Consider the following 16,251-nt stretch of genomic DNA (forward strand, 5'->3'; position numbering starts at 1 on the left):
AATGGCCCCTCACCAGTGGTAGGTCCCAGAGAGATCTCTGGTCTGTTCTTAAGGGCATGCGTAGCTTCGTGTGTATCAGCATATCCTTAATGTTAGAAGTATGTTTGAAAGCAAACCGGGGTTGAGGTATTGTAAGGTCACCCATTTTAAGAATTCCCCTGTTTTTCTTAATGATTTAGGGGATTCTGTTACTCAAGTTTGTATGTAGTTACACAGTGCATCTTTTTGTTGCCTTATGTTTTGTTCTAAAAGGGCCTCCCTATTGTTTTGTGCCCGTTTATTGGCAGTTCTGGCACAATGTGCAGGGTTATCTTGTTTCGTAGGGTTGTCAGATAGCTGTTGTGCCTGTGAGTTATAGTCATGTAAGGTACTGCGATTGTGGCACAATCGTAAGAATTGCAAATAAGGCAAGTTATCTAGGAGTGCTTTTGGGTGGTGACTGCCTTATAGAAGTAGACTATTGCAGTTGGTCTGGTTTTCTTTATGCCTCTCAGAGGTCTACTTCTGAGTTGGTACCTACGTTCTCCTTAAAATAATGCTCTGTGGTCTCTATGAGCAATTTCTAGTATTCCAATCGGTCAACTCTGAGGGGTTGACTTTCCATTCGCTCATTAACCTTGGTAGATCTGTCAGTTTGTGTGTGACCACTGACAAGTAATCAGATATACCTCGCAGCAGAAGAGTGGTGTCACCGAATCTTCGCAACTGGTGGCGTGGCACCAAAAAATAGTCTAACCTTGACTGTGAGCGCATATTGTTGAAGGTATACGAGTATTGCCGTGCCCCAGGGTGTTTTTCTTTCCACCAGTCTACCATCCCCACAGAGTCGAGGAAAAAGGCCAGGCACAGGTCTGCCCTTGGCCTCTCACCTGAGGCCGTCACCCTGTCCAATCCCCCCTGTAATGTTAAGTTGATGTCACCACCAACAAGTAAAAGGGTCCCTGTGATCCACCCCTTAGCTTTCTCAGCCTCACGGTCATAGGCCTGGCAGTAAGTACTACAATGAAAGTAACAGGGTCTCTCCGCTCAATCACCCACTCGCAGCCGGCTATCACCCCAACTTGTTGACCCATGAATGGGTAACCTGTAATGAACGGTAAGGATTTACAGACCAAGAATCCCACCTCCTTGGATCCTGTTAAGAATCCCACATGCACCAGTACTTTGTACCTACAATTGAGTAGGACCCTGCAGTTGTCTCCCCCCCCCCCCCCCCCCCCCCCCCCAAAAGATGGTTTTCCTGTAGCAGGATAATATGTGGGTCATATCTGACTAAGTATTTCCACATAATCCCCCTCTACAATTTGCTACCCAGGCCATTAGCATTCAAGGAGAGTATCTTAAAGGTCGTCCCAGAGATTATACATTGTGCATTATGCTCTGCCTGCTAGGTGTTTCACCGTGGTGTGTCTATACTTGGAATGCCAATTGGTATGCCTCCAACCGCCCTCCTCCCACCAACCGCCTCATGCCACAGATCTAAAACTACCTGCCACCACAATGCTCGAGGCATCTGTCGCCCCAACCAATGTAACTGGTAAATGATTTCAAGCAATAAAACAAGTCTTGTATGTAGAAATAGCAGCAGGGGTCCGTGGCCCAGCGGAGAATATGTGGATCGCTGACTATGTGGCCATCCTTGCCACGGTCTTCCCAGAGTCTACCGTAACAGTACACTTTGAGGGGGCCCCAATCGATCTCCTGAATACTCACTCAATGATAAATGCTGTCGTTGGAGTGACGACCGGTAGAGCTATCTCCTCTGGGTCTTTCTCTGAGGTCGCAGAATTGTCCGCCGTGTCCTCTAAATCTGCTCCTAATGCTCCCCACCTGCTGATACAGTTAAAAGATTGGTGTTATATTTCTGCCATAACCTTGGCTCTCTCAGCCTTTGCCTAATCTGTAGTCTGGGCTGCCCACAACCACCTGTGGGGCCTACGCCTTGGTTTCTGTCTCTGTCAATCTGAAGGCCGGTTCCTCTCTCGAGAATCAGAGAGGTGGTGGCCCCTTGCCTCTAGCCACCTCTGCCCGACCCAAAAAAGTAGGTCCTTCCTTTGCCAATGACCCGTAGTTTCACAGGAAAAAATACATTTAAGATTAAGTTTCTGCAGCTGGCGCTTAACTGCTATATAGGTTTCTTTTTGATGCTGAACTGTGGTGGTGTTATCAGGGTATATGCTCGCTGTTCCACCATCCAGTTCCCAGGGGGGTTTGAGTGCATACCACATACAGAATATGGTCCCAGTAGTTCAACAGTCTGGTCACTATTGGCCTAGGTGGTGCATCTGTCGCCTGTTACCTGCCTGGAAGCCTATATGCCCTCTCCACTGTAAACATTGTTGAGGACCAACCCCCCCAGTATGGTCCACATCAGCCATTTCAAACCGCTCCATACTAAGGCACTCCAAATGCTTCGGCACCCCACCAGCCACACATTCTTACACCGGATCCGTCCCTCTGCATCCTCCACCCTCTCCATCAACTGTTTGATGGTAGTCTGCATGGTGCAAATCTTTTGATCACGGTCTAAGATTGTGGACTCTAGCTGGAACCTCGCGGATTCAGTCTCTCCCAACCTGTCCTAATTTCTTATGATCACTTCGCAGGTGCCCCAGGTGGAGTGCCACTACATCAATCTTGGATTCCAGTGTTGCTTTGGTATCCCGTATAGATGCCAAAATTGCCACTGTGTGGGGTTCTAGATGCTGGTCAGTCTCCGCCTATCCCTGATTGCGCAGCTCCTTTCTTTGGGCGGGGTTGGTCTTTAGCTGGCCCCATCTTCAGGGTCTTAGGCAGCACCATTTTCTAGCCATTTTCTCAGTTGTAACCTGCAGGACCCGTTTGCTGCCCCCAGCACATAGGCTCCCACTCGACCTCCATAGGGGTCTCATCAGCCTCCTCCAGAGGGCGTCCACTTCACCAGGGCAACCTTACTCGGGAGCATGACACCGAACCACCAGACCACATCCCAGGGACCCGGCCCCATGGGGCCAGCTACCTAGCCCCCCACTGCCCGACCCAAGCAGGAGGATGGCTTGCCTCAGGCAGAGAGACACAACCACCCCTGTAGGCGGAAAAACCCCCCTGCTCTGCTGCGTCCTCTGATGATCCTCCCTCTTGTGGTGCTGGCTGTGGGACGTCCGTGGGACCAGGTCTCGAAGCAATGAGCTCACGCGGCCTACTCCATTGGCCTTAGGCCACTTCCCCTCAAAATGTATATTTGATATTTTATTTAAGATTGACCTTTGGAAGTTTTAGGGAAGATGTGTGTGTATATGCTACAGCCTATAGTAAAAGCACTGCATTTACTAAGTATCTGCAACATATGGCTTGGATGCATTTACTGGCAACAGGAAGCAATAATGAATTATGTCACGGTCACAATGGGTGTAGCAATTCACAGGATGAAGTTCTGTTCTGATCGGAAAGAACATCAGACTATGCATTGACAACCACTCTCCATTTTATAGAAAGAGTGTTTGCTCTGCGTCTGAGGCGGGTCTTAATACTATATCTGGGATGGAAATGTGATGGCATGACCTGCATTATCACGCAGCTGTTTCTTGTAAGTTCAACCCCTTTGTCAATTTAGGATTGCAGCCAAAAATAAAGATTATCAATTGTAGATAGGTGGGCTATGGGCAATCGGCAATTGCTTTATTATTTCTGAATTGGCAGAGAAAAGTTACAGCTCGTAACACATACATGCTTTCTTATGAACTTCCACTTGTTATGGTTTATATATGTTTTATTCTAACCATGACGAACACTGGTTTACAATGAGTGGCATCTTCTGGGTCTGTCTGTTCAGCTTCAGTGAACTTGTAGGAAAAAAAGTGGACTGTGGCTAATGGTGTGAATTCAGTGAATCAATTTAGTGCCCCAGCTAGGTAATTTAAAGTTGAGTGAACAAAAGTTAAACAAGCATTGGCAAACCAATAGATATGGCATGGTGGCCATTCCTTTGACTTTCCCAATGTTTGTTTTGCTGTGTAATGCCTTTTTTAAAACTTGATGGGGAAGCTGCCAAGCCTTTGCCATTATAAAAAAAAAGAAAAAAATCCTAAAAGCCAACATAGTCGTTTAGGCTCCAAAACATTCATAGTACCCCTGGCACTGAAGAGAACTACTTTGTGTGAAGATGTCCTCCTGTGAAGGAGCAGAATGTCATCACTCACAGTGCATCTTTTCATTTTCTGAAGAGGGCTGACCAAGTAACCCATATTGTATGCTCTAGTGGGTGGAAGAAAAATGTCAATGACTCGACATGCCAATGGATAAAGATGGCTGGTTGAAAGTCAATTTTAATAAGTATAATGTGCATATAATTTTAGTTGAATCAAAATGTGTTGGTTAATGCCAGACCTAAAAAGGGATTCTGAAGTCCGAATCAGTAAATACTCAATGGTTTGGTGTGATTAGGGCTAACAAATATCTTCCCTCACCTGAATAGTTAATGTCTTCTCTGATGTTGCAGCAGATACTGATCCAAAATGACAATATTTGTTGTACTTTTCTTTGTGCAAACATGTGAGCCTAGCTAGATTCCCCCAGGCTCTGAACAGCAATGAGATCTGTGTGAGGAGTACAGCAGAGGCATTCAAACTTGGTGGATGACATAGCATGGGTAGTTTAACTTACACAAATTGATCTCCAATATTTATTTCGCACTTACCTGAAACGTCCTTCAAATGTATATGAAGATGGTATGCTTACGATCTATTATGGTAATTGTAGATTTTGAAAATGTAATTTCTTTTGCTGCAGATTACAGATTCTCCAGCAGATGTTGCGGAAAGATCAGACCGGATTATTACTATGCTTCCGTCCAGCCCAAATGCAATTGAAGTGTATACAGGGGCAAATGGAATTCTGAAGTAAGTATGTACTTTCAAGATAATAATCTCAGTAGTTTGCTCATCCTTCTAAATTTACTCAAGCTTCCTCTCCCGCGGACTTGTAGTCTCATTTTAGTGACCTGCTTCAGACAAGTATTAACAAAGTCCACTAATAATCCCATTCATTTTTTTGCTTTGAGTATTATTTAAGATCTGTACTCTGAGTCTATTAAAGGCACCTAAATTATCATTTATATTTGTGTTGCACGATACGAAACTCCACAACAACATGAAAAATGCTCCTAAAGTTGGTATGTCTGAAATGTTTTTGTTTTTTAAATATTGCTACTGAAAATAGTTGTGGTATAAAAATATTGAAATGACTATTTGTTTTGGAATGATTTATACTGTTGAAGAGAAGCCAGTTTAGTTTTCTCAACCATCAGCAATCTACTGGGTGTAATATTCCTCTTAAATATGCGATCTACTGTAGTTACACCATACCGTCTCACAAACCTATGGTCGCCTATTTTATGCAGCATAAAACGGGTCTAGTCTATGAGCATAAATGAGCATTATTTCTTGAATCTCTTTGCAGCAAATTCAAAAATCCAATTGAATTTTTAAAATTGTAACCATTTTACTTAAGCACCACAGAAAGCAATCAATACAGTACCACTTAGAGTTAAAATCTGGAAAATGCTAGTGGTGTCGCGGAGAAGGGTGCAACTATAATTTCAAGCCATCAACCTGTGTATTCAAAGAGACAGTGTCCCTTTTCATCGTTGTTGGACATACCCTTTTTGGAGGGTTATCCCCAAACTTTTTGCCTTATTCCTCCTATTTTTTCTGATCTATTTTTGTTAGCTTTAGGACTCTTTACCACTACTAACCAGTGCAAAAGTGCATATGCCCCATATATAAAAAGTATTGGGGATTGATTTGTCCATGATTGGCATATTTGACTCGCTAAGAAATCCCTAGTAAAGTGCACCAGGTGTGCTCAGGGCCTGTAAATCGAATACTACTGATTGTGCCACCCACATGAGTAGCCCTGCAAACCTGTCTCAGACCTTACTCTGTGGGGTCTGTGTGTGCAGTTTTAAACTGTCATTTCGACCTGGCAAGTGCACCCACTTGCCAGGCCCTATCCTTCCCCTTTACTACATGTAAGTCAGCCCTAAGGTAGGCCCAAGGCAGCCCCATGGGCAGGGTGCAATGTATTTAAAAGGTAGGACAAGTACTGGTGTGTTTTACATGTCCTAATAGGGAAATGTAGCAAATTAATTTTTCACTATTGCAATATCTTTTAAGTGTAATTTCCCATTGGGAGCAGATAGAGCTTTGGAGTTTGGGGTGTCTGAACTCATTTAAAAATAAATCTTTTGGTGAAGTTGTTTTTTTAAATTGCATGTTTGAAAATGCCACTGGGCATTTTCTTGCTTAACCATTCTGTACCCCTGCCTATCTGTTGGATTTGTGTGCATTCAATCTAGACAGTCACACAAAGGAAACTGATTGGCCTTTCTGAGCTAGGGAGGTGGGAGGAGTTATCACTGACACCTGAATAGGGCTGTGCCTTTCCTTACACAAATTTGTCTCCACCCCCGTTAGTGTGTTTAGCGCCAAGTCAGGGAAAGGCTGAGTCTTTTGCACTACAAATACTTTCCTTTGAAGTTTGCCTACTACAAAGGCAGAAAGGGGTATAAGTATTGGACCTTAGGCACTCTCAAATCATAACACTTCTGGTCTGAGAACATTCTACCAGGAAGAAGAGCTGGCTGCTGTAGGAGGGACTGCCAACCTGCCTGTTGCTTTGTTGTGCTAACTTGATGCTTCTGTCCTGGGAGTGAAAGGACTGGCGTTTGCTTTCTGTAACCTGCTTCTAAGGTTCTCCAGGAGCTTGTGTGTGCTCGCCTCCTGTTAATAAGTCTTGGGGCCATCGAAGACTTCACCTACCAGTGCCTGGGCTCTTCTGCTGAGAGCACTGACTTGCCAAGTGGGGCCCAATCCAGTTCCTGGGCCCTTGGAAGTAGAATCTGGTGATCAGAAGAGAAAATCCACACATCGACTCTGTGCTTGTTTTCTCGACGCAGTACCGCTGTGTGGCTAAAGAATCATTGCCTGCTTTGATTGAGATTGATATATATATATATATATCAATCAATCTATCTATCTCATCCCATGATGGGTAGAGGCACTGCATGCTATTACAATGCGTTGTAAGGGTCAACTAGTTGTAATGCCCATGGGGCAAAGGCATGCAGGGTAAAACCCCATTTTGTAGCGTCTGATATTCGTCTCAGAAGGATTACATGAGAGAACGTGTTCAATGTCACTGAGAGATTGAGAAGACCTGCGGATGTCATCAGTATTGGCATGGAGAGCAGTCTCCGTATTGTGAGAAGTTCCAAACTCAGATTTTGAAGGGTCCAGGAACTATTTAGTTTCAAGGTGGCTAGATACTTGGGTGTTGCCCCATTTTAATAGGATTTTAGCAAGGTAGGACAAGAAGGAGATAGGTCTATAGTTTGAGAGGACCTCAGGATTAGCAGATGACCTTTTAAGTAGGGGGATAACTTGAGTGCTTACAAAAGAAGGAACTTCAGCCAGGCCGAGGGATAAGTTGAAAATTGCAGTCAGTGCTAGGCCCACAACAGCTAGGTACAGATTAAAAATATGATGTGGATAGGGGTCATGAGGGGAGCCAGATTAAACTGTGCATATGAAAATGGTGACTGATTCAAGATTAGACAACGTTTTGGGAGAGAAGTCCCGTATGTTGATTTGGAAGGAAGGTTAAAGAAGGGAAGAGATTCAAGCACAGGCTGCATTTCAAAATGCTAATAAATGGAGGGTATTTTATTGGTAAAGAAGTCAGTCAGATGGTGGCAGAGACTGTATGAAGGAAAGATGACTTGAGAACAAGCATCAGGTTAGAATTAGTCTAGGACAATAGAGTTGATTTATCTGGAGGTTTTAAAACTATTTCTGATTAATTAGGGCTGGTGGTTGCAGAGTGAGGTGCAGAATTTCACATGAATAAGCGCATGGAGCACCAGCTCTTTGGCCTGTTTCACACCTCCAAGTTTTTATTCTATGTCACTCAAAAGTGTGGTCAATTGGGCAGAAAGTTTTTGCACATTAATAAACCAGCACTGGCAAAGCCAACGGGTCTATTGAGAGCGGCTTTAATGAAAATGCCCTGGAATAGGTCACCTTGCTTACCAATAAGGGCTATAGATAATCAGTTAGATCGCATTTTAAACCTATAGCTTTGGACCAAAACAAAAATGATTGCTGATTGTTAGAAATGGGGTCTCTAGTTGGCAGTGGTTTGCACCGTGTCCAAGTAAGGACATTCACTCTAGTCAGGGTAAGGGAGTCGCACAGCTAAGATAACCCCTGCTCACCCCCTTGGTAGCTTGGCACGAGCAGTCAGGCTTATCTCCGAGTCAATGTGTAAAGCATTTGTACATATACACACAGTAACACAGTGAAAACACTGCAAAATGAGGATACACCAGTTTTGAATAATAGGCAATATTTATCGGAATAAAACAAGACAAAAATGACAAATCTAACAAATACAAATAAAGAGATCACTTTTCAAAGGATAAATGGGATCAGTCAATAGAAATCTATGGATGAGTTTCCTTTAGTACAAAGTACCTTGGATGTGTAAAAATTCAAAGACAAAACAGGCACAGGGGAGTTGAGGAAAAGCAAAGCAATGTGTTGGTTATTTACTCTCAAGGGAGGTGATGCATTGGTTCCTTACTGCCAGGGGATATGGATCGATCGAGTCTCGGCAGGGATTCTGTGGTTCTGGGCAAATCACTTAATCTCCCCGTGCCTAACAAAAATGTATGTGTCTGTCTGTAACGCAACTGGTACTCATGTAAAGCGCTCTGATACCTTTGGGTCGAGTTTGCGCTGTATAAAAAAAAAAAAAAAAGTTTATATACCATATCACTTAAGCAGAAGCTTGGTCTCTAAATGGATTGTTCCTCAAGCAGTGTATATTGATGGGTGAATCCAGTGGCTCTTAGGATCTAAACGCTCAAGTATTAGGCCTTTTCCTATACATTTAGCCCATTGTGGCATTCTTCCAAAACGGAGAATCTGCTTTTGTTGATCCTGAAGAAAGCCCCCCTGCACCCTTCATAGAGACATATTTTTGGGGCTGAAACATGTTGAACTAAACAAGGGTTGAATTAGCCCCTTAATATTTTACTTATAATCATCAGGGGACAGAAGCAAAGTCAAAGTCCACCTGAGAGTTAATTTTAACTGACTGTTTTACATCTCTGTATATTTAACATTGAGGACATTCTACCCTTCTTATTTTTACTTGCTCTCAGCCCCTACACAGTAATTTCTTCATAGGACTCCCTATACAACACCCCAATCATCAGTTGTAGCACACGCCTTTGTATGTAAGGAGGAGGCCAACGATGAAGCTTTCCACCAGACTGTTGTATGAGGGCTAATGTCCTTTAAAGGAATGCACATTGCAATCTCAACAGACTATATGATCATTCCTTAACTCACGATTCGCCCTTTCCACATGGTACTCCTTTGACACTTTATATACAGCTTTAAGTTTTGAATGTGTGTATTTCCCTTTAGCCCCCTCCCTCACCACCCCACCTCCCCTGGTAGATATTTGATGCCTGTGTGTGCCCGGGTTGTTACTCAAAGTACTAGGTGTAGGTTACATATTGCTTTTGGATTACTCTTCTAACTGCTCTGTCCTCAGATAGTAGTTATCACTTGCATTACAGATGTTACTATAATCCCCCACTGCATTTCACCCGTGTGTAGCACCTACTTGCTCTCTTTTGTTTCACCACATCGAGTGCTGCAGCTGGGATTCTGCCACCCATACTGCAACCCTCCTTCACCTCCCCTACTGAAAGTGCTACTAAGTTCTGTGTTGTGGCACAGGTGGAAGGATGAAGAGGTGGAAGGTGAAAATAATTATGTGGAAGCTGCAGATGCATGTTACTGGGGTTTGGCCATTCCTTTTGGTGCTGATGAGATGGACAGTCCCTGTTTCTTGGCTTTTGGAGGCTGGTCATACATGTTGCTCGTCTTTTGGAGGCCCTGTGCGTATCTGTAGTTGGCCTTATGATGGCTGAGATTACTTCTTTCTGGACATGTGGATGCTACAAAGGGGGTTGCCCAATATGTTATTGGGCATGCAGAGAATGTCGTTAATTGTGAGCATGCATAATGAAACCGGCATTACCTGTCAGTGGGCATTACCTGTCAGTGGGCATCGCCTGTTACTAAGAATGTGAGGAATGGCAATTTTTATTTTTAGATTAAACAGCTTTTTTATAAAGTATTTATCTTCTCATGTTGTACTATGCTACAGACTGGAGTTAAAATACATTTTGTGCTAGCTGTCCCATACATTTCCTGGAGAGAACCCTTAACCACATATAAAGTGGCTTTTAAGTCTTTCCATTTGTTTATTCACACATAAACCACAATCTTATAAAAACAGTCATATTTGTTTTTAACCCCACGGTCAATAAAAGAGAGATGATTTTTTTTTTTGCATGTGTGAGAGTGGAGTGGAGTGGCCATTTCTGTACATGTCCTTCTGCCAAACACCAAATTGTGGGTCTTGCCACCGCTCCGCCACCCTACCAGAAAAGCTTTGTGAGCAACCCTGGAATACACAGAATTCAGGGCTATTATGACATAATTTGAGAAGTGGGGATGTATTGTGCTTTACTTACTATCCTACTCATCCTTGCTCTACACTACTTATTTGATCAAGGAGTTGGTCAGCATCCTAGAAACGTACATTTGATAGTTGTGTCAATTCATAGTTTGTTCTTAATGTCTTGAGAAGGTCCCGGATCACTCCAGTACTGAACAAAGCAATCTTGGTACCTTTATTGCCTTCAAAGTTATAGGTCCATTTCAGCTATAGTGTTCTAGTTGAAGATTCTTGAATCACGTTGCCTACAAATGAATAAAATCGAATTGAGTATCCACAATCCTTCGGTTGCCCAATATGAAACTTAAATGGCTGTGTTGGATGTAGATGGTGGTATTTTAGAATCTACGGATCATGGTGAGGATGTAACCTTGATTCTGTTGGTTCTCCTTCCCTCTTTTTGATATGCTTGATCACAACATCCTGCTTCAATGCTTAATGCAGGTCGGAGGGGCGAGGGTTTCCTCTTTCATTTCAGTTTGTTTTCCTTACATTGGACAACTGGGATATGACTCTAGCTGAACCCCCTTTATCTGGATTGTCTTGCATGGCTGCTTTTGCACAGTCAACAGTCTGTTCGAGGCATGTGGGCTGCTGAATTCATATCTGTGCATAGATCGCCGCCTAGTGTTGGATCCGGATGTTTGCACATTGTTGTCCTGGAAGAGTCTTCGAAGTATCACGAGATAGGTGGCTCCTCCCCTGGACTACAGTGCGCATGGGCATCCTCTCCATCCTTAGATTGTTTTTTTCCGCCATTGGGTTCGGATGTGCTTATCTTAGCTCAAGTTCGGAAACTTTAGTTTATGGCCAAAAGGCCTTTAGATTTCGTCGGTATTGTTCGCGTTCGGTATCGACCAGTTTATTTAGTGTTTTAGTAACTTCTTCACGCTTTTCGGATCCGCTTCGGTCCGAACATCGATCAACGCTCGACGATGGAATCGAGGACTCCTTTCAAGAGATGTCCTTTATGCCATGCGAAATACCCTCACGTCGATGTCCATCCGGTGTGCAACAAATGTCTCTCACCGGATCATGATGAGTCAAAATGTATGGCCTGCGCCCGGTTCCGCTCGAAGAAGACTCTGCGGAATCGACGGGCAGCGAGATTGGAGGCACAGCAATCGGCGCCTGCCCCGGTCAACATCTTCAGCACCGAGGATGAGGAAGCCGAGAGCGTAGAAGACATAGACTCCAGCCATGCTTCCGAACGTGAATCCCGATCGGAAGACGATGATGAGGTGATCTTCGAGGACGAAGACGTCGTCGGCGAGGTAGGAGACTACGATGAGGCCCTTGGGGCCGAGGAAGATAGCTCCAGCGAAGAGCTAGGCCAACCCGTCGTTACGGAGGCCGAGAGACAAAGTCGTCTTAAGGCTCAGGTCAAGGGATCGCCTGCGGGCCTTACCCAAGATCAGTCACACAGTTCTTCGGCCCCGCCTCAAGGCCTGGCCTCGAACATTTCACAGGAGCCATTAATATCGAAGACGACTGGATTTCATTCAGTGAAACCGAAACCATCCGTCGCACCGGTTACATCAAAACCGAAAGTGAAACTGGTTGCGATCGGATCGAAGGCCTCGAAGCCCTCCACTCCTTCGACGCCGGCACAGGTCATCGGCACCGAACACACCAAAAGAGATTTCGGTGCCGAGCTCACCAAGACGGGTTCCGGCACCGAGCCAAAGAAGAAGGCCCTCGGTCCCCACAAGGCGCCTCAGCCTATGGCACCGAAGATTACGGCCCAACCCACCAAGGTCAAGGTGGTCGATCCGTCTGCGTCGACATCGAAGGGTGCGGCGCCTACCAAATCATCGGCTCCAAGGAGCGTCGATACCCACCTTCGGATCGACGACATAAAGACTGGGAAAAAATCGGATACCGCTTCGACGCTTGCCTCCGAGGTGCCTATTGGTTCCAAAGCGCCATCTGCGTTCACCTTGCAACAGGTCTCAGGGTCGTTGAAACGCATCAGGGACCGGGCAACCCTCGAAGCTACGTCGGGTCCCGAAAAGCACAAGGCCGCAAAAGCACACTCTGCGCCGGCGCACATCACATCTGGATTGCCACCGCCCAAGGCACCGAAAATGTTCGAAATTCGGACACGTGTCCACCAAAGACAGACACTATCCGCTGGACAAATCGATATCGAGCCTTCACAGGCACACTTTATCGACGCCAAACTGGTAGGCTGCTGCTTCGCAAGCGGAAGATCACACCAGAGAAGGGTTTGGACTCATACAAGATTCCTTTGAAACAAAAACAGCCAGCAGGTTCCACACCAGTGCTTCACGAAACCTTTCAACCCTACCTACAGGACCCACCGTCTTTTTCTCCTACGCATTCGGTGCAGACGCCGGAGAGGACTATATAGGGGATGATACCACTTACCCGGTGGATATCGATCCTGATGATCACATGCAAGACCCAGATCAGGCATGGGGAGACCCCACCGACCAGGGTAACGCACCAGATGCTCCTGACACGCAGCTTTATAATATAAAGACATCTCCCACGGAGGACACTGCTGCCTTTAATGCCCTCATAGAACGGGCTGCTGCCAATCATGGAGTGGAACTCCATTCTGACACTGTAGAGGAAGATTTCTTAGTGGACACGTTCGCCTCCTCTGAGAAAACCGTCAAAACTCTGCCAATGCTGAAGGGGGTTCTAAAACCTGCAAAAGACATTTTTAAAGAAACAACCAGGGCACGGGTGTTGAACCCCAGAATCGAAAAAAAATACAAGCCAGCACCCGGAGACCCTATGTACATTAAGGGTCCGTTACCATTAGACTCCATGGTTGTTTCTAATGCTCGCAAACTAGCACATTCACAAACAACGGGTGATGCTCCTCCCCCCGACAAGGAGTCGGGGGGAGGAGAGTGCTGGAGAGATCAGGCAAAAGTATAGCAGCGCAAGCAGCAAACATCTGGCGCATTGCCAACACCCAGGCACTCCTGGCCCGTTATGATAGGTCACACTATGACACACTAGAATCACTGCTACAACACTTGCCAGATGAATACAAAGAGGCAGCGGAGCTCCTTATCAGAGAGGGACAACTCCTTACAAATGCGTCCATCAAATGCGCACTAGATGCAGCCGACACTGCAGCAAGGGCGATCAACACTAGCGTAATGTTGAGGAGGCACGCATGGTTGAGAATCTCAGGCTTCAAACCTGAAATTCAGAACAATATCTTAAATCAACCGGTCAACCCAGACTTTTTATTTGGCCCCGAGGTTAACACTACCCTCGAAAAAATTAAAAAAGACACTGAAACTGCAAAATCAATGGGGGCTCTGCAGTCGCAGCAGTTTCGGAGTGGCTCCTTTCGTCGCCCCGGGAATAGAGGAGCAGCTAGAGGTCAGGGGTCCCAGCAGCAGTACAATAAGGGGGGTACGCAAAGTACCTATGATAAAAACAATAGAGGTGGATATCGTGGATCCAGCACCAAAGGCAGAGGACGTGGGTACGGCAACACCAGGTCCTCCCCCAAAAACAAACAGTGACGCCTTCTCCCTACCCCCGACCACATAACACCTGTCGGGGGGAGACTCCAACAGTTCCTGTCAGTCTGGAAGTCCATCACCACAGACAGGTGGGTCAGGGAAATTATCCAGTACGGTTACTGTCTAGAATTAACGTCCACTCCACCCCACATACCGCCAAAGCACCGTCCTATGTCCGTAGAGCACTTGGCATTGTTGCAGCAGGAAGTACTAAGTATGCTGCAAAAAGGTGCAATAGAAGTCGTGCCCGTAAACCAACAGGGGACAGGGGTGTACTCTCTGTACTTCTTAATCCCAAAAAAAGGACGGATCTCTCAGACCTATACTAGACCTGAGACCCCTCAACCACTACATTCTGTCAGAGCATTTCCATATGCTCACCCTACAGCAGGTTCTACCGTTACTCAGTCAGGGAGACTTCCTAGCCACACTGGATTTGAAAGATGCGTATTTCCACATACCCATACACCCATCGCACAGAAAATATCTCTGGTTCACTATTCAGGATCACCATTATCAGTTCAAAGTTCTCCCCTTCGGAGTAACAACCGCACCCAGGGTCTTTACCAAGTGCCTAGCGACAGTGGCTGCACATTTACGGAGACAGCACATTCACGTCTTCCCTTACCTGGACAACTGGCTTGTTCAGGCAAAGTCAGCCCAGAAATGTGCCAGCCACATGTCCCACACCATTCACCTTCTTCACAGTCTAGGATTCTCACTAAATTACCCAAAATCACATCTTCAACCCGCACACGTGCGCCAGTACCTGGGCGCGACCATAAACACTCTGGAAGCCACAGCTCAGCCAAATTTAGTGAGGATCAACAGCATGCAACTGCTGATCACAAAGTTCAAACCTCAACACTCCCTTCCAGCGCGAGTGTTCATGCAGTTGATAGGCATGATGGCCGCCTGCATTTTCATAGTCCGCACGCGAGACTACATATGCGCCCGCTTCAGGAGTGCTTGGCACATCAATGGAATCAGGCTCAAGGACAATTAACAGACCTAGTGTTGGTGAGCGGTCGGGCATACAACTCTCTGCATTGGTGGAATCCACAAAACCTCTGCAAGGGCCGACCGTTCCAAGAGCCTGTTCCGCAAATAATACTGACGGCGGACGCCTCTCTCCAGGGATGGGGAGCTCATGTACTCAATTACACAGTGCAGGGACTATGGACGACACAGCAAAAGAAGATGCACATCAACCTTCTGGAACTGATGGCAATCTTCCTAGCCATGAAGGCATTCAAAGTACACTTATGCAACAAAGTCGTGTTGATCCGGACGGACAACATGACTGCCATGTACTACATACAGAAGCAGGGAGGAACTCACTCTCCACAGTTGTCTCATCTGGCTCAGAGCATGTGGAAGTGGGCCATTCAGAGGAACATGTTCCTCATGGCGGAACACCTCCCAGGCAAGGACAACCAGATGGCGGATCTGCTCAACAGACACAGCCACCAAATGCACGAGTGGGAGCTACATCCATCAGTACTCAAACCGTACTTCCAGCAGTGGGGTCATCCAGAGATAGACCTATTCGCCACAAGGGAAAACGCAAAATGCCGAAACTTTGCCGCCAGGTTCCCGCACCCACAGTCGCAGGGCAATGCGATATGGATGAACTGGTCAGGCAGATTTGCGTACGCTTTTCCCCCAGCGCCATTAATACCGCTAGTGGCACGCAAACTGCGACAACACTCACTGACACTCATCCTGGTTGCTCCAACATGGGCACGCCAACCGTGGTACACCACCTTTCTAGAACTTTCCGTGGTGCCGCATCAAAGGCTGCGGATCACACCCACACTTTTAACGCAGAACCATGGAGAAATTCAGCACCCAGATCCGCAACAGCTGAACCTAGCAATCTGGCTCCTGAAGTCTTAGAGATTGGCTACCTAAACCTGCCACCTGAATGTATGGATATCATCAAGGAGGCCAGAAGACCCACAGCCAGAGCTTGCTATGCGGCTAAATGGAAAAGGTTTGTCATTTACTGCAACAACAATGACATTAATCCGCTGGATGCATCCATTCAAAACATCATCTGTTACCTCTTACACTTGTACCGATGCAATCTGGCATACAGCTTCATACGTATACATCTAACCGCGATAGCAGCCTATCTTCAAAACAGGCAGCACCTCTT

At 45.9% G+C, this 16,251-nt stretch overlaps 1 protein-coding gene across 1 annotated transcript in view; it reads left to right on the forward strand.

The window, feature by feature from the left end:
- The window catches only part of HIBADH (3-hydroxyisobutyrate dehydrogenase), a 502,228-nt gene that overhangs the window by 150,322 nt on the left and 335,655 nt on the right, over window positions 1–16,251 (forward strand). Inside the window, exon 3 of the mRNA XM_085631622.1 lies at window positions 4,768–4,877. Coding sequence (XP_085487748.1) covers window positions 4,768–4,877 — 110 coding nt within the window. The remainder of the gene's footprint in view (window positions 1–4,767; window positions 4,878–16,251) is intronic.

This window comes from Triturus cristatus, chromosome 10 (genome assembly GCF_964204655.1).
Source record: "Triturus cristatus chromosome 10, aTriCri1.1, whole genome shotgun sequence".
In the NCBI taxonomy this organism is placed as follows: Eukaryota; Metazoa; Chordata; class Amphibia; order Caudata; family Salamandridae; genus Triturus; species Triturus cristatus.